This window comes from Microcaecilia unicolor, chromosome 1 (assembly GCF_901765095.1).
Source record: "Microcaecilia unicolor chromosome 1, aMicUni1.1, whole genome shotgun sequence".
Taxonomy (NCBI): domain Eukaryota; kingdom Metazoa; phylum Chordata; class Amphibia; order Gymnophiona; family Siphonopidae; genus Microcaecilia; species Microcaecilia unicolor.
The window spans coordinates 628,564,743-628,589,492 of NC_044031.1; the positions used below are offsets into that span (position 1 = coordinate 628,564,743).

The 24,750-nt window shown below is 44.4% G+C and overlaps 1 protein-coding gene across 3 annotated transcripts in view; it reads right to left on the reverse strand.

The window, feature by feature from the left end:
- MROH1 (maestro heat like repeat family member 1) overlaps window positions 1–24,750 on the reverse strand; it is a 491,156-nt gene that overhangs the window by 249,689 nt on the left and 216,717 nt on the right. For all 3 annotated transcript variants that reach the window (XM_030220764.1, XM_030220756.1, XM_030220773.1), the window contains exons 18-22: window positions 16,301–16,353; window positions 14,988–15,095; window positions 5,884–6,003; window positions 2,462–2,584; window positions 251–397 (exon numbers count right to left, since the gene is read on the reverse strand). In XM_030220764.1, coding sequence (XP_030076624.1) covers window positions 251–397; window positions 2,462–2,584; window positions 5,884–6,003; window positions 14,988–15,095; window positions 16,301–16,353 — 551 coding nt within the window. The remainder of the gene's footprint in view (window positions 1–250; window positions 398–2,461; window positions 2,585–5,883; window positions 6,004–14,987; window positions 15,096–16,300; window positions 16,354–24,750) is intronic.

Genomic DNA, 24,750 nt, shown 5'->3' on the forward strand with positions numbered 1-24,750 from the left:
TGGGAACAAACAAATTCCCAGTTTTGTATCTAAGCATGGATTACCACTAATCTCATAGTTTACATATAATTTTATTTCTAATATCTTAATCCAGCTCAGTTTTGCTTTCACGCTTGCCTTCTATTTCAAAGCAATCTACTGCTGCTGTCCTCTTGGTGGCAAATCCCACACTGCTTACATAAGAGAAGGATTCATGTTCCTCTATTACAAAAACAGATAACTTTGACACTCTCCCCCAATGCTGACACACCTTTGTGTAGAAATACTGCAGAATGTTCCGAAGGATGTCAGCTTCAATCCTGGCTAATAAAAGTTCTTTCTGAGCAAATAGTGCGATATATCCATAACTCAGGATAAGAGCGCTTTTCACCTTCTCTAACTCATTCTCATTCCGGTCCTGACAGAAACAAAAGTAGAATTTAATATGGTCACCATGAAGCACTGCCAGATCATGTCTGTCACACTACATCCACCCTCTCCCCCCAATGAAACTAGCAGAAAAGGACATCGTTATTAAAATACAGTGTGTCTCTCTGAGCTGTAGGATGTGACATCACCACTATATGCTAGGTCTGGCCTTTCCCTAGATGACATTTGCAGGACTCAGGAGTGTTTAAGGAAGGTGTCAGGAAATTACAAAAACTCCATCATTTCCAGATAAAAGGATCACTTCCATCCAAGGACCTTGCTCATAAAGTAAGAGAGAAAGTTCTCTGTACAGGACAGAGCTGCAATTAATAGATCACTTATAGGCCTACAGCTTCATTAAGCTTTATTCTAGGGGCTTACAGCAATTTCTGCTGGACCTCAAAATGTGATTTCCTGTTACCTGTTATAGTGCAGGTCACTGTATCAGGAAACCTCTGATCACGTGGACAAGTGGCCTAATGGTTAGTGCAAGGGGCTTTGATCCTGGCAACCTAGGGTTCAATTCCCACTGCAGCTCCTTGTGACCTTGGGCAAGTCACTTAACCCTCTCCTGCTCCAAAAATTAGATTGTGAGTCCTCCTCTAGGGACAGAGAAAGTACCTGCATATAATGTGTACAGTGCTGTGTACATCAAGTAGCACTACAGAAATGATTAGTAAGTAGCAGCAGTAGTATCATGTGAAAAGTAATTGAAATCAGCAGTCAGAAAGGCTTAAAAGGGTAAATACTGAGCCTGCATTTCTTGTCTAGCAGATTCCTTCAACAATCACAAGGTCATAACTGTTGCGAGTATTTCTCTCTATTGCTAGTTCCCCAGCTTCCATTCACTGCCTGGCCACAGATTGTGACTCCCTCAGGAACCAGATAATGGTTAGGCCGCCTCTCCTCCAACTCCTGGGGTTGTGAACACTGCTTCCATACTGTCTCCAGTCAGCTAAACCCATTACACAAACAGCACCATAACCTACATGTTCCCTACATGTCTAAAAAGACAGAAGTCATTTGTTATGTTACACATGTCTTCTAGCCTGCAATTACCCAAAAAATTAGTTCAATGCGGGTTACAATATTACAAGAACTGGCAGCATTATACTAGGAATTACAAATTTACAAAGTTGTCTAATCCGTAAGTAGTAGCAATGAGCTGAAATATGTAACTAACACAGTCTTCTTCAGAATGTGTGGTATCCAGTGAAAAACTAGACTTTTTTCTTATTTAAAGTGGAGAAACAAATTCAGTAGTCACAGCGTGGCAGCAGTGTGATGATTGCACTCAATGCCAGCATTCAATTGACTACGTTATTATCACCGGTCTGAAAACTCCACTTGTGTGAAAATAAAGGCTCTATATGGGGGTTAAATAAAGCCCATTACAGTATCATTTAAGCGTGATGTTAGGCAGTTGCTTGAATTAATAATGTTACTTAGCTTATAGAATTTTGCCCAACGGGGCTCACCGTTTCACTTGGCGATTTAGCTTCCTCAGGGGGCCAAGTAACTATTGGCAAGTCACGATGCCTTATGCATTGGCATCCATTGCTTACATAACCCCCATATAGAGCCTTTATTTTCACACAAGTGGAGTTTTCAGACCGGTGATAATAACGGAGTCAATTGAATGTTGGCATTGAGTGCAATCATCACACTGCTGCCACGCTGTGACTACTGAGGTTGTTTCTCCACATTAAATAAGAAAAAAGTCTAGTTTTTCACTGGATACCACACATTCTGAAGAAGACTGTGTTAGTTAAGCATATTTCAGCTCATTGCTAGTATTTTCACTCATTTGAGATTCGCTGAAAATTTGGTCTTGCACTATCTGTAATCCGTAAGTAGAACATATTTGTTGAATAATAGAGTCTTAAGTGCTTTACAGAATGCCCAATAGTCTGAGAGAACCCAAATATGAATAGGCAATGAGATCCACACTGATACTGACTGATAGTATAACGACAAATTGAAGAATCTGCACTACTTAATCTTTCTGTGGGAAAAGCTCCCCCTATATTGTTGAAGTGAAGGATATGGTTACCTTGAAGAGATTGAATAGCACCATGTTCTTCTTTAACACATCAGATTTATGGAAGTCCTCCAGCTTTGTCAAGGTCTCATCAAAGTGATTGACTGCACAGATTCCAATCGCACAGGCGAGTCCCTACAGAAAAGGAGGAGACCACAGTAAGTAAAGCAGTTGAACTCAACAGCACTTACTGTGACAGAGTCTCTGTAATCTGTCATATAAGAATATACGTTAGTAATAGAAAGGGTGTTCAGGAAAGTCTGAACGTTATGGACCATAGCACTTGGCCACTAACAATGACCAAAAAAGAAGTGACCACAAGTAGTGCATAATAGAAAAAAATCAAGAGTAACTACAAGAGGCAGCCATCAGAAAAGCACCACCCAATAGGACTACTGAAGGCAGCCACTGCAAAGCACCGCAAGAGGAACCACAGGAGGCAGCCATCAGAAAAGCACCACAAGAGGTAGACCAAAGGTGGCATCAGCCAGAAGAGCACCATAAGAGGGGGAACCACCAGCAATGACCAAACAGGAGATGACCACAATTAAAGCATGATAGGAAAAGATCAAGGATTATCACAGAAGGCAGAGACTGGAAGAGCACCACCAGAGGGGAACCACAGGAAGCAGCCCCTAGAATAGCACCACCAATGATGGAAACACAGGGGTTAGCCATTGGAAGAGTACCACCAGAAGGGGACCACAAGAGGAGGCAACCAGAGGGGCACCACTAAAAGAGGACCACAGGAAGCAGCTGGGGGAAAGCCCCTGTAATGGCAGCTGGGGGGGGGGCGAGAAACAAGCAGACAGCCAATGGGCTGGGGAAGCCCCTATGATGTCAGCTGGGGGGGGGCAGAAAAATAGGCTGGCAGCCAATGGGCTGGGGGAAAGTACCTATGATGTCAGCCGGGGGGGGGTGGGGATTTCAGCAAGGAGGAGAGTCACAAGAGAAAATAATCAGGGGCAGCCTGAGGGAAGGCAAGTAAGCTGCAGGAGGAAGGTAGAGTCTGCATCAGAGCACTACAAGGAAAAGGAGACAGGGGAGCCGGGGAGACAGCAAGTATTGCAGGGGAAAAGAGAGCACAGCAGTGGGATTCCTGGGCATTTGCAGAACATGGACACTTACCAAGAAACGGTTCTGTGCATGCGATAGGCGCTTTCCCTACCGAACTGCTTGCTAAATTTAGGTGAATCTCATTTACATGCAATTTCTTTTGAGCATCACTTGCTATTTCAAAATTGGTAACTTCTACCATGGATCTAAATGGACACGGTTTTTAACGGGGACTTTTCATCATCAGTCCCTTAATTCCTTCCTGTGAAAGAACAGTACCACGTGTCTCAACAAGGGGCACATCCTCCCCCCAGGCGTCCCAGGATTCTTCACTTTCCTCTGGGAGATCTGATTATCCCCAGGATTCACTAAACTCCTCTTCAGCCCAATTATCTTGCCAATCCACTCATGGTCTTTTCAGGTCTCTCAGGACATCCCTTGAAGTCTCTGTAGGCTAAAGCTCCATGCTGCTTGACTGCTTCATACAAAAAGCCCTACACACAGTCAAAACAAGGAACTACAAGGAACACCCAGCTCAGTCTTGGGCTTCTCCAGCCCTCAAAGGCTCCCAGAACTCCAGCTGTGGTGAACTAAACCTTTATACCTAAACCTAAACCTTTAAACCTTTCAGGAAACCTAGACTGCCCCAATCTGACGACCCCTACTTGACTGTTTGTACATTTGTCCTTTAGATTGTAAGCTCTTTGAGCAGGGTCCTTCTATGTTAAATTGTACAGCGCTGCGTAACCCTAGTAGCGCTTTAGAAATGTCAAATAGTAGTAGTAGTAACTAGCCTCACATGCAGCATTTGAAATGGCAGCAATTCCTGCCAAACTGAGAGTGCCTGCTTCACATTCACTGCACTACTTTCCATCATGTGCCTGCAAGGCTGTCCTCACCAGAACACATCTCTACGGCCACAGTACATGCATCCCCTTGTGGGAACAAAGTTTACAAATGCTGCCTGCCCAATCAATCTCCTGGTGGCTGTAGGTATGAAGTGCCACAGCTTTTTACTCCATTCTGTCAAAGGGATGGCGGCTCCCAAGGCACACAGCCTGCAGGACTAACTCACTGGGGACTTGCAATGCTCCAACCCCCCTCCCCCCACACAACACTACAGTCTCTACTGTGTTGGGACTGAGAGCCAGATGCACAAAGGTCCCGTTAAGGATCCGTCTGCGTTTCCAAATTGGTAAAAATTTACCGATTGAGGGATTCACAAAGAAAATCGCATGCAAATGAGCTGCTCGTTGCTTTTGCGACCCAGCTCATTTGCCTCCGATATGGGGGAAGTAGGTAATCAAGCAAGGTTGTGTGGTGGATTCTAACTGAGGCGATTTCAAGTTGGGGGGTTATGGATTCGGCTGTTGTTGTTACGGTGAAGTGGGATCTGTGGATTAAAACTATGCCTCCTCCTCTTTTTTCTTTCCTTGTCCAGTGAGTGATTTTGTATCCTGGGGGGGGCACAGATCTAAAATTATGGGGTCCTTATGATCGTGTATCCAGGTTTCACTAATGAATAGAAGGTCGAGATTATCTGTCGTAATCCAGTCTGTTATTGCTGTTGTTTTGTTGACTACTGATCTGGCATTTATGTATCCCACTTGAATTGTTTGGTAGGGGTCAGTTAGGTTCGAAGTTGTGTTAATTTTTGTTAGTTGTCTATTCTCTTGGAATCTGGGTTTCTTATGTCCTTTCTTTCCTTTGTGTTGATTTTGTCCGCGTGTAGTAGTTCTTCCGTTAATTTGGTTGTTGTTATTTTGGTGACATGTATTATGTCTGGGTAGTCTGTAGAGTTTGTGTATTGTGGGTATATTGTTGGTATGTGTGAGAGGGGTGGTTAGTGTGTGGTGAATTAGGGATAGGGAGTAGATTATTAGGAGCAGTTTGGCGGTGTTCATTTTGGCGTTAATTGTTAAAGCATTAATAAATGAATAATTAATTATGTTAAAGCATTAATAAAAGGTTTAGAGCAAAAACGTTTATAACAAATCTAATAAATTAGTCCAACAGAAATGTCTCAAATACAGCTTGTTTTTGGACCTTTATTTGCAGAAGTCAGAAATAAAATCCATGGACGTATCTTGAAGTGGAAGAGACCAGATGGAGAGAGTACCCCAAGCAAAAGGGACCCTGCTCAACCTAGAATTTCTTCTGCCCGTTTTCCTCTTGGTGACAAAATCTGCAACTAGCTATGGAGCTGGGGGGGGGGGGGGGGTCTCCTCTTTCTCTCTGTGTATCAGTGATTTCCTGCCCAGAAACCCATGGGTATCCAAGCCTGTGAGCTCCTGCCCTCTCTCCCAACCTGCTCCTTCTACTGCTCACACCCTGGCCAGAATTCTATCATTAGCAAGGCACAGAAGTGAATCCCTCACCTCTCTCTCTACATCTTCCTGATATCGGGCAGTTGCCAGCAGCTCTTGCAGCTGCTTCTTCACCTCTTCTTTAGTGGGACACGACTTCAGGACCGTTCCAATGCATCTGTACAGGAAATCCTGGGGGAAAGAGAGACTATCATTGTGAATGAGAAGGCTTGAGAAAGGTCAGCTTAGTCCTACTCACAGCAGAGCTCGCCGAAGGCACTGTGCCACAGCAATGCTTCTCAACTACTATAGCATGGGAAAGTCTCTCCTGTGCCACAATGGCAGCAGCTCAAGCATGAGCCTCCCTTTAGTTCCTGCTTCCAGCTTCAGCCCATCTTTCCTGTCCCCCTGATAACTGAGTAAAGCACAATGAGACCAGCAAGAAAATGGAGTAAGCAGACATCACAGCAATGCAAACCCTCTGCTCCCTGTTCCTGCCCCCAACTGCAGCATAAAAGATTTGAATACCCAAAATCTGAGTTTATATAGTACAGTAGGAGAGAGAATCTTCAGCTGTATCTACGCCAGCCTTATCCTCTTCCCTCCAGTCCTAAGGGGAGGGATGCAGTGGACAGCACCTCAAACCCCAGATCTCTGTTACACGGCTGTCTCTATTCTGAGGTAGAATAGGGAGTGTTTGGAGCTTGCATTAATGTCCCTCTTGCGGGTTAGAGCATGGAGTGTGTGGAGTTTGCACTGCTGTCTCTGTTCTGAGGTAGAGCAGGGAGAGTATGGAGCTTGCACTATTGTCTCTGTTCTGAGGTAGAGCTGGGAGTGTGTGGAGTTTGCACAGTTGTTTCTGTTGTGGGTTATAATAAGGAGTGTGTGAAATTTGCACTGCTGTCTCTGTTCTGGTTTAGAAAGAGCACAGATTTTCTGCAGTTTGCGAGGGAGGCATTCACATTGGATGACCATGAAAGTTGCATGGGTGTGGTACTACTTACACACAAATACAGTAACTTATGTATGCCCTCGCCAGCTTTGGGTACCTGCAGTTTCATCAGTTCTATAGGTGGGGGCACATAAAGAGAAGATACTTACCTGTAGCAGGTATTCTCAGAGGACAGCAGGCTGATTGTTCTCATATGTGGGTCGATATCCGCGTCGGCCCAGGAAACGGAGCAAATTTTTGAAGCAAAAATAAAAAGTTTTGCCCAGAGTCTTCTGGCGCGTGAATCACGGGCACAGCGCATGCACGGACGACTTCCCGCCCATCGCACGAGCTTGCTTCTTAGTTAAATCAAAAAGCATACAACAAACTAGTAACACCTCCAAAGGGGAGGAGGGCGGGTTTGTGAGAACAATCAGATTGCTATCCTCGGAGAACACCTGCTACAGGTAAGTATCTTCGCTTTCTACGAGGACAAGCAGGCTGCTTGTTCTCACATGTGGGGTATCACTAGCAACCAGGCTCACTCAAAACAATGAACATTGGTCAATTGGGCCTCTCAACGGCGAGGACATAACATAGATTGACCTGAAACCATGAACAACTAACTGAGAGTGCAGCCTGGAACAGAACAAAAATGGGTCTAGGGGGGTGAAGTTGGATTCTAAACGCCAAACAGATTCTGCAGCACTGACTGCCCAAACCGACTGTCGCGTCGGGTATCCTGCTGAAGACAGTAGTGAGATGTGAATGTGTGGACTGATGACCACGTTGCAGCCTTGCAAATCTCTTCAATGGAGGCTGATTTTAAGTGAGCCACTGACGCAGCTCTAACATTGTGAGCCGTGATATGGCCCTCTAGAGCCAGCCCAGGTTGTGCATAAGTGAAGGAAATGCAATCTGCTAGCCAATTTGAGATTTATTATTTATTTAGATTTTGTTCACACCTTTTTCAGTAGGAGCTCAAGGTGAGTTACATTCAGGTACTCTGGATATTTCTCTGTCCCAGGAGGGCTCACAATCTAAGTTTATACCTGAGGCAATGGAGGGTTAAGTGACTTGCCCAAGATCACAAGAAGCAGCAGTGGGATTTGAACCGGCCACCTCTGGATTGCAAGACCGGTGCTCTAACCACTAGGCCACTCCTCCGATGGGGACTCCCCTCCTGTTGGGACTGAAAGAAACAAACAACTGGGTGGACTGTCTGAAGGGCTTTGTCCGCTCCACGTAAAAGGCCAATGCTCTCTTGCAGTCCAAGGTATGCAAACTGCTTTCACCAGGACAGGGAAAGAATGTTGGCAAGACAATTGACTGGTTCAGATGGAACTCCGATACCACCTTCGGCAGGAACTTAAGGTGCGTGCGGAGGACTACTCTGTTGTGATAAAACTTGATACAAGGTGAAAGCACTACCACGGCCTGAAGCTCACTGACCCTACGAGCTGAAGTAACAGCCACCAAGAAAACGACTTTCCAGGTCAAGTACTTCAGATGGCAGGAATTCAGTGGCTCAAAAGGAGCTTTCATCAGCTGGGTGAGAATGACATTGAGATCCCATGACACTGGTGGAGGTGTGACCGGGGGCTTTGACAAAAGCAAACCTCTCATGAAGCGAACAACTAAAGGCTGTCCAGAGATAGGCTTACCCTCTACACGGCGATGATAAACACTAATCGCACTAAGATGAACCCTTACGGAGTTGGTCTTGAGACCAGATTCCGACAAGTGTAGAAGGTATTCAAGCAGGGTCTGTGTAGGACAAGAAAGAGGATCTAGGGCCTTGCTGTCACACCAGACGGCAAACCGCCTTCATTTGAAAGAGTAACACCTCTTCATGGAATCTTTCCTGGAAGCAAGCAAGACTCAGGAGACACCCTCTAAAAGACCCAAGGAGGCGAATTCTAAGCTCTCAACATCCAGGCCGTAAAAGCCAGAGATTGGAGATTGGGATGCACAGGGCGAGATCCGGTGCCCCCCTGCTTCTTGGTGTAATACATGGCAACCTGATTGTCTGTCTGAATCAATATGATTTGGTTGGACAGCCGGTCTCTGAAAGCCTTTAGAGCGTTCCAGATCGCTCGCAATTCCAGGAGATTGATCTGAAGACCTCATTCCTGAAAGGAACAGGCTCCTTGAGTGTGAAGCCCATCTACATGATCTCCCCACCCCAGGAGGGATGTATCAATTGTCAGCATTTTTTGTGGCTGAGAAATTTGGAATGGACGTCCCAAGGTCAAAATGGATCGAATCGTCCACCACTGCAGAGAATTCCGGAAGTCGGTGGACAGGATTACATCCTCTAAACTCCCCGCAGCCTGATACCACTGAGAAGCTAGGGTCCATTGAGCTGATCTCATGTGTAGGTGTGTCATGGGAGTCACATGAACTGTGGAGGCCATGTTCCCCAGAAGTCTCAACATCTGCCGAGTTGTGACCTGTTGAGTTGTTCGAACTATGGACACCAGGGATAGGAGGTTGTCTGCCCTTGCCTCGGGAGGATAAGCTCGAGCTGTCTTTGTGTTCAACAGAGCTCCAATGAATTCCAACTTTTGAACTGGGGTGAGATGGGACTTGGAATAATTGATCACGAACCCCAGTAGTTCTAGCACCTGAATAGTCATTCGCATGGACCATAGAGCGCCTGCCTTCGAGGTGCTCTTCACCTGCCAATCATCGAGATAAGGGAACACATGCACTCCCAGTCTGCGTAGCGATGCTGCGACTACCGCTAAGCACTTTGTGAACACTCTGGGTGCAGACGCCAGACCAAAGGGAAGTACACAGTACTGAAAGTGCTGAGTTCCCAGCCAAAATCAAAGATACTGCCTGTGAGCTAGGAGTATCGAAATGTGTGTGTAAGCATCCTTTAAGTCCAGAGAGCATAGCCAATCATTTTTTTGAATCATGGGGATAAAGGGTGCCCAGGGAAACCATCCTGAACTTTTCTCAAAGAAATTTGTTCAGAGCCCTCAGGTCTAGGATGGGACGCATCCCCTCTGTCTTTTTCTGCACAAGGAAGTACCTGGAATAGAATCCAAGCCCTTCTTCTCCTGGTGGAACGGGTTCGACCACTTGGGCCTTCAGAAGGGCGGAGAGTTCCTCTGCAAGTACCTGCTTGTTCTGGGAACTGTAAGAATGAGCTCCCGGTGGGCAATTTGGAGGTTTGGATTCCAGATTGAGGGTGTATCCTGCCCAGACTATTTGAAGGACCCACCGGTCAGAGGTTATGAGAGGCCACCTTTGGTGAAAAAATATCAACCTCCTCCCCAACCGGCAAGTCGTCCGGTATGGACACTTTTACAGAGGCTATGTTTAACTGGAGCCAGTCAAAAGCCCATTCCCTGCTTTTGCTGGGGAGCAGCATGGGCCTTAGACGCATGCTGTTGACGAAAACGAGCTCGCTAGGGCTCAGTCTGGGAAGGCTGTCGAGAAGCAGGAGTGTACCTATGCCTAGGATAGGAATAGGGAGCACTCCTCTTCCCCCAAAAATACCTCCTAGATGAGGAGGTAGTAGCAGAAGACGCCCGGTGGGAGAGAGAATCCATAGTATCATTATGCTTCTTGATCTGATCAACAAGATCCTCTACTTTTTCACCAAAAAGGTTGTCCCCCCGGCAAAGAACATCCGCCATTCGCTGCTGGACCGAATGATCCAGGTCAGAGACACGCAGCCATGAGAGTCTACGCATCACTATACCTTGAGCAGCGATCCTAGATGCTACATCAAAAGTGTCGAACGTACCCATGGCCAGGAATTTTCGACACGCCTGCTGCCTGACCACCTGGTGAAAAGGCTCGGCTTGCTCCGGAGGGAGTGCATCAACCAAGCTAGACAGCTGCCTTATCGAGTCCTGCAAGTAAACGCTCATGAAGAGCTGGTATGATTGGATCTTGGCAGCGAGCATAGCGGCCTGATACGTCTTCCTCCCAAAAGAATCAAGAGTCCTAGCTTCTCTGCTTGGGGGCGCCAAAGCACAGTCTCTAGTACTCCTAGCTCTCTTGAGGGCAGAATCCACCACCATAGAATTGTGGGGTAACTGAGACCTCATCAATCCAGGTTCACCATGGATCCGATACTGGAATTCAGTTTTCTTGGGGACCACAGAGCCAGACAGAGGGGCCGACCAGTTCCACATAAGGACTTCCTTCAGTACCTTATGCAGAGGAACTGTCACAGCCTCTTTAGGTGGAGAAGAATAGTTTAGGACTTTGAGCATCTCAGTCCTGGGCTCATCCTCAACCTCCATAGGGAAGGGAATAGCCATAGCCATTTCCCGGACAAAAGAAGAAGAGGAAAGACTCTCCGGTGGACATAGTCTCCTCTCTGGTGGAGGGGAAGGTTCAGAGGAAATCCCATAGGACTCATCAGAAGAAAAGTACCTGGGATCTTCCTCTGACTCCCACGAACGCTCCCTGCTGAGTATCAGATAAGACCTCTCTTAAGGTACTCCGACAATGGACCTGCCTCAACGCCGAGGAACAATGTCCTCAATGGCAATGTCGAGAGGCCGACGCCTGCTTGGACTGCAGCGAAGCTTCCTCCACCGACGCCGAAGGGGAATCGACCTGGGTGGCAGCCGATGCCGCAGGCGGCATCGCAGTCAGGGACCTCACCGCAGGAGAAGGTCCAGAAACTGCTGCAGCAAATGGTACAGAAGGTGCAAGCATCCCTGACACCGAAGCTGACTGATATAGCAGTCCCTCCAGAAGTTCTGTAAACAAGGCCCAGATGCGCTCATCGAGAGCCGCCATCGGTGAAGGCTGCGGGGTCGGTGGAATAGGCGGTGTCAGAATCTGTGGAGGCTCGGGAGCAGGTACCGGTTTGCTAGGAGACCTACGCATCGGCACCTCCTCTATCGAGGGGGAGCGAGCCTCTCGGCGCCGACGCTTCTTGGGTGCCAACTCTCGACGCCCCAGAGCTCCCGGCACCATGCATCGAAGGAGAACGATAATGGTGCTTCTTTGCTTTCGCTCGATGCCTGTCATAAAGACTCCTCGGTACCGATGAGGACGTGGAATCCTCATGTCTCCTCGGGGCCGGGTCCGACGAAGGTCAGTCCCGGGGGGCCTAACAGGAGGCCTCAAGGCAGGTGGGGACCCAATCGACACCTCGCTGCTCCCAGCTCAAGTTGGTCTCTCAGCAGCCATTACCTCTCCTCCCGACGTCAATGCTCCTCTCAATGTCGACGCCGCCAACCTTGGTACCGACGTCAAAGGACTGGACCGAGCCCCAACAAGCTTTTCCCGTTGGGCTTTGCGAAACACTTGGGTCCGTTTCTTCATACAAAGACACAGACTACAAGCGGCTGGGCTATGGTCGGGCCCTAGGCACTGGATACACGAAGCGTGGGTAACGGTACCTGAGATGGTCCGGTTGCACCGTTTGAAGCTGCTGGGTGTCTTCGATGACATGGAAGGAAAAACGGCTTCGGCGAAATTAAACAATGCGATCGTGGCAAAAAAGTCAAAGGCACAAAAAGGGAGAAAACCCAACCGCGCAGCCTAAAGGCCGGCCACATCGAAAAGAAAGGAAACTTAAAAATAGACAAAAAAACTAAAAGAGACTACGGGAGTAAAAATGTTTGGGTTATTTTTAAGAAAATGACAAAATTATAAAAGAAATATGAAGAAAATAGTCGTTGGACTCTGTTCCTGGGCCCAAAACAAGGAGAGCAGAAAAATCCTGTCACCTCATCACGGACAAAAAAGAACTAAGAGGCACGCTCGCGCAATGGGCAGGAAGTCGTCTGCACATGCGCGGTGCGCGTGATTCACGTGCCACAAGACTCTGGGCAAAACTTTTTATTTTTGCTTCAAAAATTTGCTCCGTTTCCTGGGCCGACGTCGACCCACATGTGAGAACAAGCAGCCTGCTTGTCCTCGGAGAATGTTAGGCACGCCAATACTAGATTAAACTAACATTCTATAATGGAACTTGGGCTTCCAGATACTTGGGTGCTGAGATGGAGATGCCCATGTATAGATTTGCCCCCACAGTGATTGAATGTCTTTAGATAGTTTATCATTCATGCCCTTGCTTCAGCCTAACTTTCCTCCAGCTCTATACAGATAGTGCCAGGACAGTTCAGACAGATTTTCTTTCCAGCAGTACCTGTATAAAGGCTGAATATAGGTAGATAGCAAATTTATATATTTACTGGCTGTCAGTAATCATATGTCATTCTGCAAATTCCCCCTAGAAAATACAAATATTTTACAACTGTAAAACACAAACATGAGAAACAAACAAAAACAAATAATAGAAATAAAATATACAGTGGTGGAAATAAGTATTTGATCCCTTGCTGATTTTGTAAGTTTGCCCACTGACAAAGACATGAGCAGCCCATAATTGAAGGGTAGGTTATTGGTAACAGTGAGAGATAGCACATCACAAATTAAATCCGGAAAATCACATTGTGGAAAGTATATGAATTTATTTGCATTCTGCAGAGGGAAATAAGTATTTGATCCCCCACCAACCAGTAAGAGATCTGGCCCCTACAGACCAGGTAGATGCTCCAAATCAACTCGTTACCTGCATGACAGACAGCTGTCGGCAATGGTCACCTGTATGAAAGACACCTGTCCACAGACTCAGTGAATCAGTCAGACTCTAACCTCTACAAAATGGCCAAGAGCAAGGAGCTGTCTAAGGATGTCAGGGACAAGATCATACACCTGCACAAGGCTGGAATGGGCTACAAAACCATCAGTAAGACGCTGGGCGAGAAGGAGACAACTGTTGGTGCCATAGTAAGAAAATGGAAGAAGTACAAAATGACTGTCAATCGACAAAGATCTGGGGCTCCACGCAAAATCTCACCTCGTGGGGTATCCTTGATCATGAGGAAGGTTAGAAATCAGCCTACAACTACAAGGGGGGAACTTGTCAATGATCTCAAGGCAGCTGGGACCACTGTCACCACGAAAACCATTGGTAACACATTACGACATAACGGATTGCAATCCTGCAGTGCCCGCAAGGTCCCCCTGCTCCGGAAGGCACATGTGACGGCCCGTCTGAAGTTTGCCAGTGAACACCTGGATGATGCCGAGAGTGATTGGGAGAAGGTGCTGTGGTCAGATGAGACAAAAATTGAGCTCTTTGGCATGAACTCAACTCGCCGTGTTTGGAGGAAGAGAAATGCTGCCTATGACCCAAAGAACACCGTCCCCACTGTCAAGCATGGAGGTGGAAATGTTATGTTTTGGGGGTGTTTCTCTGCTAAGGGCACAGGACTACTTCACCGCACCAATGGGAGAATGGATGGGGCCATGTACCGTACAATTCTGAGTGACAACCTCCTTCCCTCCGCCAGGGCCTTAAAAATGGGTCGTGGCTGGGTCTTCCAGCACGACAATGACCCAAAACATACAGCCAAGGCAACAAAGGAGTGGCTCAGGAAGAAGCACATTAGGGTCATGGAGTGGCCTAGCCAGTCACCAGACCTTAATCCCATTGAAAACTTATGGAGGGAGCTGAAGCTGCGAGTTGCCAAGCGACAGCCCAGAACTCTTAATGATTTAGAGATGATCTGCAAAGAGGAGTGGACCAAAATTCCTCCTGACATGTGTGCAAACCTCATCATCAACTACAGAACACGTCTGACCGCTGTGCTTGCCAACAAGGGTTTTGCCACCAAGTATTAGGTCTTGTTTGCCAGAGGGATTAAATACTTATTTCCCTCTGCAGAATGCAAATAAATTCATATACTTTCCACAATGTGATTTTCCGGATTTAATTTGTGATGTGCTATCTCTCACTGTTACCAATAACCTACCCTTCAATTATGGGCTGCTCATGTCTTTGTCAGTGGGCAAACTTACAAAATCAGCAAGGGATCAAATACTTATTTCCACCACTGTATGCCAACTACCAGGAGTAAGTCAGGGAAACAATATCCAAAAAATCAAAATAGAAGAACTGATATAACTCAAGAAACAGAGCAGAAAATAGTCTCTATTAAGAAACAAAGATATTAATAAAAAGTCACATTTAAGAGAGTTTCTGAAACTTAGGATATTCTCTACATAATCTTATCTTTCTGGGAAATGATTTCCATAGCTTGGAAACACAATATGAAAAGTACCTTCTCACAGTTTTAACAAAGCTATTTAGAGGCTTTGCTATAAAAAAAAAAGATTTTCATTTGTCATTCTCTCTCGCACACAAGTCCTCACTGTTAGCACATACATTCCAGTGACTATGGAAATATTAACACACCTTCTGGGACGGCCATTTATTATAGTCATTCAAATGTTTGCTCATTTCCTGGGCCAGGTGGCAAATCCAGTTCCCTTCCTTAATCTTCACAAGTGTCTGCTCCAGAAACTGCAAGATCCAAAGTTTTAGGTTACTCATTGTGTAGAACACATTCTTCAGGGGAAAGAATGGTGAACAAGGTGCATCCTCACCTCCTCCCCCACTCTGTTTTTCCCCAGTCCGTATTCTCAGCACATGATGACTCTTTATCTATATCTAGGGCAGTTGGTTGGGTTTTTTTTTAAATCTTCCCTCCTTCATACTCCACCATTCTGCTTATCAGAGTATATGAAATCTCCATCAGTCTCTTCCAACTCCTACCTTTCTAAACACGGAACCCTGCAAGATCACCAGTTAACCAGTAAAACTGGATGGATGTTTTTTGCCTTCAGTGGCTCAGACACATTATCTTCTGGTTTATTACACAGTTCCAATCCCCACATAGTAGTCCAAGCTTTGTTGTTGTACTTACTGAGATAAAGTCAACACTCTGTTCCAGTGCTCTGGAATGCTGGCCCCTTTCCCCCCCTCCCCCAAGCTCCAAGATAAAACTCATAGGCCATGATCTTGTCCTCCAGTTCCAAGCTCCATGTACCGACACAAGATCAAAATACCTAATTTACCTGAAAGTACACCACTTCAACAGCTTTTGGGCTTACAGGTGGTACATAAGAAATGAAAATGAAAAAATTAAATAAAAAAGTACATGAAAGGCCATGGAGGAGCACCCTGTCCATAACATCACCAGTTCAGAATCTGGACTAGCACAAATCCAAACCCTCTCATTTATCAAGGAAAGAAGAGAATTACATCACAACTAAGTCTGGAGATAAAGAGTAGATTAGAGACAGCAAGAGTAAGACTCAAAAACCTGCCTGAAACACTCACTATTCACTGTTTGTTTATTTATGACATTTCTATCCTGCATTTTCCCAAGAAAGCTCAGGTTCAATGCAGCTTGCATAACAAATTAAGAAGAAGCATTACAAGACAATGCTATCCCTGATCTGTGATCCTTTTCCTATCTGTCCTTCCTGTCTAACTGAACGCTCCCTTCTCATACTGTCTCTCCAGACATCCCTCCTATCATCCTTCTTCCTCTTTCCATCAAGCCCCCTCTTCGCCATCCACTTCCATCTCTCACACCCTTGCTCTATTCTCATAAACCTCCTTACTCCTTTGTAACCTAAGCCCTCTCAAGACCCCTTCTCCATATCCATCTACCTTCTAAACCATGCCCCTCCCTAGCTCATTCAAGCAACCTAAGTTCTTACCAGAAGCAGTTTCTCTTCCCAGTCCTTCTGCAACAGAGTTTTCTCAGTATTGCCTGAAAGATTAATTTAGTTAATTAGCTGTCATTTTGCATGCTGCACACAGAGTATCCCTCCCCAGGAGTGACAGCAGAATGCTCATGTGACAAAACAGTGGGTTTTTAAACCTGTAAAGCTGTATTATTTCTTGACGTGTATTTCTCTAGTTTGGCCAGCAGGTGGTGCATGTTTATGTTTAAAGCTGTTACAGAGAACTGATTGTTCCTTTTTTAGTTAACACAAAAAAGAGGTAACCAGCAATGATGTGGCCAGATACTTTTAAAACTTGTTGTTCTGGGTTCTGATTGGCCCAGGAGCACAAAATTCAGCTTGGATGTACTGGGATGTTTCTCCAGTCTTAGCAAGGGAGAAAAGAGAGAGAAATCTCTTTGCTGAGACCCTGCGAACAGTTATATTTGATAACCAGTGAACAGCTATATGTCCTGATCTCCCCAGGTACTAGGTTAGTTTAATAATTGATCCATATTTTAGTAACCTGTTATTTTGCTGATTGAACCTTTTCTGTTCATTGTTCTAATTTTTCATGACAATAAACATCTTTAGTTTATGGCCTCTGCTTGTCTGGTCTGACTAAGAATCCTGGTGTTTTGGGTGTTGGGTCTGAGTGTTTTCTGGGAACTGAGGGACCACTGGGAATGTGGCCTCTGTAGAGCTATTTCCCTGTGAGCCTCACTCTGCTGATCTCAGCCTGTTTATACAACAATGTCAAGATGGAGTCTGTGAACTAAGACCCTGCACTTCAGTGACCAAGCAGATTCAACTTTGTTTGTACCAGAGTTCTGCTTGTGGTAAATAACTGGCAGGTCTGGAAAAAACTCAAGGATATGCAGTGGGCTACCTGACCCTTGCACCTCCCTGATGAGCTACAGGGGGTAAGGCCATGGTGCCAGCGAGTCTGATGAGAGACAGGAATGCATACCACAATGTAACAACTGGAAGATCAAAAAAAGGTTTTTTTTTGCGCAGGGAAGGAGCTGGACAAGATCCTGATTGGTTGCTGTCTGGTCACCTGGGAATCAGGGGCCAGAGAGCGAAAACCAGAAAGAGAAGTACAGAGACGAGTACAGACAGAAGAAGAAAGAAAAGAAGAAAGGGAGAATTTGTCTGGTTCTACTGGAAGAAGGGTAGCTGAAAAGAAGACCAGCAAGACCTGAAGTGGTCCACAACCTTGTGAACTGACCATCTGCAGAAAGTACCTGTTGGTTCAGCTCTACCGGCCAGAGAGACTGTAATCCTGCATGCTGCAGAGAGCCTGTGTTGTTTCCTAAGACGGGGACTCGCTGTGGAAAACAGCTGGAGTCTAAAGGGGAAAACCTGTGTCCACTTCATCTGAGAGACCACCTAGAGTCGGCTCGGTGAGGATTACAGAGATTTATTTCCTATAGTCGGGGATTAGCTAGTGGGTTCTTACCTCAGCAAAGGCGGGTTAGTCAGAACTTTGTGATCAGGAAGATGTGCTGCTAACTGTATTACTTCATGACCTAGTCAGTATTACTAATCAGGATTGTGTAATAACCTAGTAACCAGTGACATCAGTGTTTTAGTTAGACAATACATTCTACAGTTGCTTATCAGCATAAGGGAGCTACAATTGTACAGCTGAGCTGTAGTGTAGGGTGTATTATTCTATTTTCTTACCTATATAATAAATTAATATATTTCACAGCAGTGACTTTACTTTTATTCCAGTTCTCTCTAACAGAAGAAAAGTTCTGGTGTAGGCCCAGAACAGCCAGGTTCCTTTATAATATATAACCCCTGGACAGAGCTAGGAAGTTGGTTTAGCCAGACTCCTGTAAACGGAACCTGGGAATTACTCATTGGGTAGCTTTGCCCAGCAGAGTTATTCATCCTATAAATGCTTACACCTCCCGTAACCTAGAAATCACTGGGGATAATTTGAGAGCAGGCGATTCACCCAGAAGCAGTTGAGACCCAGTCAGTTGGAGGAGGGTGCAAGTGTAGAGCACAAGTGGCAGGTGCAGGCGGACATAAGCTGTGTTGGGGATAGAACCTCTAAGTGGCCGCAGGGGTAGCCCCATGCGGGTGGCTAGGCGTTTCGTGACTGCTCATAACACTACCTGCTCTTCCAAACATGCAGATGGAACAGCTCAAGTTCTACAAGATAACTGCACTGTCCTATGTTCATTTTATCCCATAACACCCTTCTCTTGGGTCCTGCCATACTATAAGCCCATTCCCCAGGAGAGCTGCTTCTCTCCCCAAAATCTTTTACATGAGGGGGAGGTTGTGAAGACAAAAACAGTGATGGAATTCACTAATGCATGGGATAAACACGTAGGATCTCTATGTAGAAAAAAGATGGGATCCAATTAAAGCAAAATGTAAATGACCTCATAGTTGGAGTGACCTTTGACGGCATATTCAGAGATTGGGAAGTAAGACCAATGCTGGGTAGACTTCTAAAGTCTCAGTCCCCCAAATGGCAAAGACAGATCAGGATCAAGGCTGGAATGGGCTTCGACAGCAACTCCAGTAGTTGGAAAGTAGGACCGGAACTATAGCTCTTCCAAAATCCAGACTGTGATGAATGAAAAATATCATAATTATCCAGATATTTATCCAACTATTCTGGTGACATAGCCTTCCATAGTTTTAGCAAACAATGGAATGGAAGCAACAGGACAATAGTTGCTAGTTACTGTAAATTTCCACTAGGATTTTTAGGGCTTGGAATCCAAACAATTTCCCCCCAATGGACCGGAAAATGGCCATTAGTCAGACAACTGTCTAACCACGTACAGAGAGAAGATAAAGCATTATTTGTACAGCTCATAAGGTAAGCTGGGCATGGATTTAAGCTGCAGTTAGATTTAGCATACCTCAGCAGCAATCTAACATCTGTAGTCGTCATAGATACAAAATAATTCCAAATGCAATCTCCAGGATCATCATATAAATTATCTCACAAACTCTACCACTGCTCAGATGTAATTGCATACAGATAGCAATTACCTTTTCCCTAAAATAAAAAGCCAGTACATCAGCTGTAGGGTGCGTTAGTTCCAGTAGCTGATATTACATCATAGTAGTATACCTCACCAACTTTTATCAAAGCTAATATGCATATTTTGGCAGGTGGCCATGCCCACTTTGTCACGTTAACCAATCAGATTCGAGAATCTGCCCAGGTCATGCCCACTCTCTAACCAAGCACCACCCACCCCACCTCCTTTGATGATATTGCTGGATATGATGCCATAACCTGTCCCTTTTTCATAACCCCACCCCAAACACCACTGTATTTTCATAACCTCGCCCCACATCGCACCCCCTTTTTTATATAACCTGTATAAAAATGCTACAGCTATGAGCCTTGGTTCCCTGCCTAGACTTTGGTTCAGGCTCTAAAATAAGGGAAAAGCTTACAGGCCTATGTGACTCTGACTTGAACTCTGTGTTGGAACACTGCAGAGAACAACAGGAAAACATAAGGGTGGGGGGTCTAAAGGACAGAGTGACATTGTGGTCAGCAACATGGTGGGAAAAGGAGAAGTTGTGGTCAGTATAGCCAGGTGCAGGGTCTTGCTTAAGTTAAGAAAGCTAGGGAAGAGAACATGTTCTCACGATAGAGCTACTCATTAGTATAGCCAATCAGTGGTAACCATGACATTAGTATAGATCCAATCAGGTGTATCTACTGTCATATTATCCATATCCTGAGTGCACCTATAAAAAATCAGTGTATTTCCTGGTTTAAGTTAGAGAGGGGCCATGGTTGCTTTCTCTCTCCAGAGAAAACCAATACACTCCAATAGAACTGGCAAATTACCCAATTGCTTTTCCCTGAATACCCTTGAGTGGTAAGTTATATCACCTAAGATCCAGATAGCACCTGTTTGCAGCTGGAGAATTACCTTCCTGTAACCGATTGTACATACTATTTGTATATCCTTTGGTGTCTTTGGGTGAGTGAATAAATTTATAATCTTTAGAATTATAGTGTCTCTCCTTGTCTTCACTAATATTTGTTAGTAATCTCTTGGGTTGGTTAAGGAATGGTAATTAATATTCTTTGTAGAGATGTAGTCAGATTTGAGGTCCAATCAGCCTTCTTTTGAGGTTCTCTCTGCTACTGGACAGCTGAACTCCAGTACCGGGCAGAACCTAGGGGACTCTATACCCCCATATCAAAACAAACCACACCCCAAGCCCTGACCCTTTTGGTGACTTCACAGGAAGTGGTGTCATAACTCCACCTGGGTCATGCTGACTATGGCCAGAGTTTCGGAACTTCCTCAGCCATGGACCCTGAGGAATTTCCGAAACTCTGGCCATAGTTGGCGGTGGCTAGCAAAAAGCACTGGGCATCCTGACAAGTTAAGTTTAACAGATTTTTTTGATCTATTATAATTATAATCTAGGTCTCAACTCTATAATTAGTTACACATTGTATTACAAATTACTCACTAGTAACTGTTTAACATTTTAAAATATATTTCTTTATTAATAGATCAATACAATTTTCCTAAAATAAAATCCATTCCCTTAACCCATAGTTATTAACCAATCCATACACCAATACATTTAAAACCAAACAATTCTCCACAATACTCTTTCAATACACATTCAAATAGCATATATCTGGCAATCTTTTACATCAATGTGTGATCATAGCTCTTTAGTCATGTGTTAATCCACTGCTCAAAGCAGTGGATTAACACATGACTAAAGAGCTATGATCACACATTGATGTAAAAGATTGCCAGATATATGCTATTTGAATGTGTATTGAAAGAGTATTGTGGAGAATTGTTTGGTTTTAAATGTATTGGTGTATGGATTGGTTAATAACTATGGGTTAAGGGAATGGATTTTATTTTAGGAAAATTGTACTGATCTATTAATAAAGAAATATATTTTAAAATGTTAAACAGTTACTAGTGAGTAATTTGATCTATTATAAATACAAGATTATGTTTAGAGGTTGTCATTGATGACAGCAAGAGCTCCCTGTCAAGATTGGCTGTGTGCCTGAGAGAACGGAGTCTGTTGAGGCTTTTTCCTCCAATTTTTCTTAAAGTGTTCTGTATGAAATGTGCAGCTAAATACTAAAAGATAGGATTTATATTGAATGAGGATTGATTGGTTGCTTGATGATATTGGTATCCTCTTAAGCTCTGTGTGTTATAGAGTATTTTAAGATGCTTTTTTAAAACGACAGACAGAGCTCTTAGTGCTGAATTCCAGCTGTTTGAAAGCATGTAGCCCTCCCCTTCCCAATCCCTTGCATCTTAACAGCCACACACTGTTTCACAGCTACCCTCTCTCAGGAGAAATTTGACTGGTGCAGAAAAAAAAAATTAAATTTTAGGCTTTAAAGGGCATATATGCAAAAGAATTTTTGTGGGTGGTTATTGTTGAATTTTTAAAACAAACCTCCTGTAAGGTGTTTGGGGAAGCTCCATTATGCGGCATTAAGCCCCGTCCACTTCAGCGACATCATCAGTACCAGACACCTTCAGGTAACTTTGTGGCTAATTTAAGTTGCAGTATTTATTGTCCTTAGAGATCAGTGTGAAGAATTTACCAATATGTTTTAAACTATTTTGGGGGAGATTTTTAATGTTATGGGGGAGTTATCATATGTTAGGTACCACCGCTGCTGAATTTGGTATCCCAGTATGGAGCTTTAGTAGGGGACAGCCACATATGTGACCTAGAGGTTCTGCTAACCTGCATAATCTTATACATTGTTCATTGGGAATGCAAAATCACTCTTATCCGGGGCAGAAGATATGATAAGGCTTGTCCAAAAAGGTAAATTATAGGAGTTTAACCTATATATGTATTCTTCTACCACACATATACGCACTTATTTGCAAACCACGTGTTAACAAGCACGCAAGCACACAATACATTCTTCTAGCATGTATGTACGTACTTGATTGCTAAATCATGTGCATATCTAAAGTCCGGAAATGGCAATAGCCATAACGGCAAATGTAAGCCACATTGAGCCTGCAAATAGGTGGGAAAATGTGGGATACAAATGCTACAAAATAAATAAATAAAAAGTTCATCCACACCTGTTTCCTGTCTTTATGTCTAGAGGTGTTGTAGCCGTGTTTATTTCACCCCACAGGATGGACAACTACATAGAAAGCTTCAGACATAGGGTAAAATCACAACTTTCCAGCAAACAAAAGAAAATTCTGTACAATCTTACTCCTACTACTACTTATCATTTATATAGCGCTACTAGACGTACGCAGCACTGTACACTTGAACATGAAGAGACAGTCCCTGCTCGACAGAGCTTACAATCTAATTAGGACAAACAAGAGATAAGGGAATATTAAAATGAGGATGATAAAATAAGGGTTCTGAACAAGTGAATAAGGGTTAGGAGTTGAAAGCAGCATCAAAAAGGTGGGCTTTTAGCTTAGATTTGAAGATGGCCAGAGACGGAGCTTGACGTAACGGCTCAGGAAGTCTATTCCAGGCATATGTTGCAGCAAGATAAAAGGAACGGAGTCTAGAGTTAGCAGTGGAGGAGAAGGGTGCAGATAAGAGAGATTTACCCAGTGAATGGAGTCCCGGGGAGGAATGTAGGGAGAGATGAGAGTGGAGAGGTACTGAGGAGCTGCAGAGTGAATGCACTTATAGGTCAATAAGAGGAGTTTGAATTGTATGCGGAAACGGACAGGAAGCCAGTGAAGTGACTTGAGGAGAGGGCTAATGTGAGCATAATGACACTGGCGGAATATTAGTCGTACTCCACCAGAAAGAGAGGCCATAAGAACTCTACAAACTAACCAACGCATTATCATCAAACCCGCAGTCAAAGGACACACAAAAATACACTGAAGAGCACAGACAGCTCTCAGACAATACATACTACAGGAAACTAACTGAGGATCCCACACAGGATTATACAAAGCAGCTGAAAGACCTTATCAGAACATTTCCTAAACAAGTAGCCACATCTTGTAGCCACATCTGCCAGCCACATCTGAAGAAACTCAACCAAACCAGCTTTCTGTGGGCACATTCTGCATGCTATCCAAAATCCACAAACCTGGAAACTCTGGCAGACCAATCATATCGGGTGTTGGTACACTCAAGGAGGAAATATCTGGACTCAGAGGGGATTCTGAAACCCCTCGTGCACAAAACAAACAGCTTCATACAAGACACCACAGACTTCCTGAATAAATTGAAAAATATCAAGCAATTACCACCAAGTACCCTTCTGGTCACAATGGATGTAGAATCACTGTACAGCAACATTCCCCATGCGGATGGCATAGCTGCATGTGAGAAGCTCCTAAAAACATCCACACTGGACCATCAATACTCACCAGAAACTATTACAAAATCAATCAAATTTATTTTAACTCACAACTATTTCCACTTTAACAATGATATCTATCTACAAATAATGGGCACTGCGATGGGCACCAGGACAGCACCCCAATATGCCAACCTCTTTATGGCTGAGCTGGAAGAGACATTTCTGAATACATACCAGACCAAACCCCTAAAATACTACCGGTACATCGATGACATTTTTATGATTTGGACTGAGGGGGAAGAAACTCTGAAAACAATTTTACAATTCCTTCAATACATACCATCCTACAATCAGATTCAAAATTGACTACTCCCCAGAAAAAGTCCATTTTTTTGATACCACAGTCTCAATCAGCAATGGCTTTATACAAACATCCATATACAAGAACTCCACAACTCCAGCTTCCACCCTTCACATACAAAAAAGATCCATTATTTACAGCCAAGCTACAAGATACCACCATATCTGCTCTGACCCAGGGGACAGAGACAGACACCTTGAAATCCTGACTGCATCCTTCGAACAGAAAGGCTACAACCCCAAAATAATCTCCAAGAATATTGCCTCCTCCCTCAAAACACCCAGGGAAAATCTGCTACAGTACAAAGAAAAAAAGCCACAGACAGAATCCCCCTTATAGTGGCATACAACCTAGAGCTGAAAAAAATTAAGAAAAATCTTAAAAGATCTATAGCCTCTAATCCAAGAGGATAAATTACTGAAAGAGATATTCCCATCCCCACCAGTGCTGGCCTTCCGACCGCCACCCAACTTAAAACACAAGCTAATTAGAAGTAAACTCCCAATACAGACTCAAAAAGAAGAGAATGGCACACATCCTTGCAATATATCCAGCTGCAAACTATGCCCAAAATATTTCACATGACCCCACGGTCATTCACAAAGGAAAAATATTCAACATTAAGGAATCTTTCACGTGCTCATCTTCCAATGTGGTATATATCATTCAGTGTAAAAAATGCAACGAAGGCTGCTACATTGGAGAAACAAGTCAGATGCTAAAGAAGAGATTTAATTTACATAGACACCATATGAAAAATGATAGTACCAATGA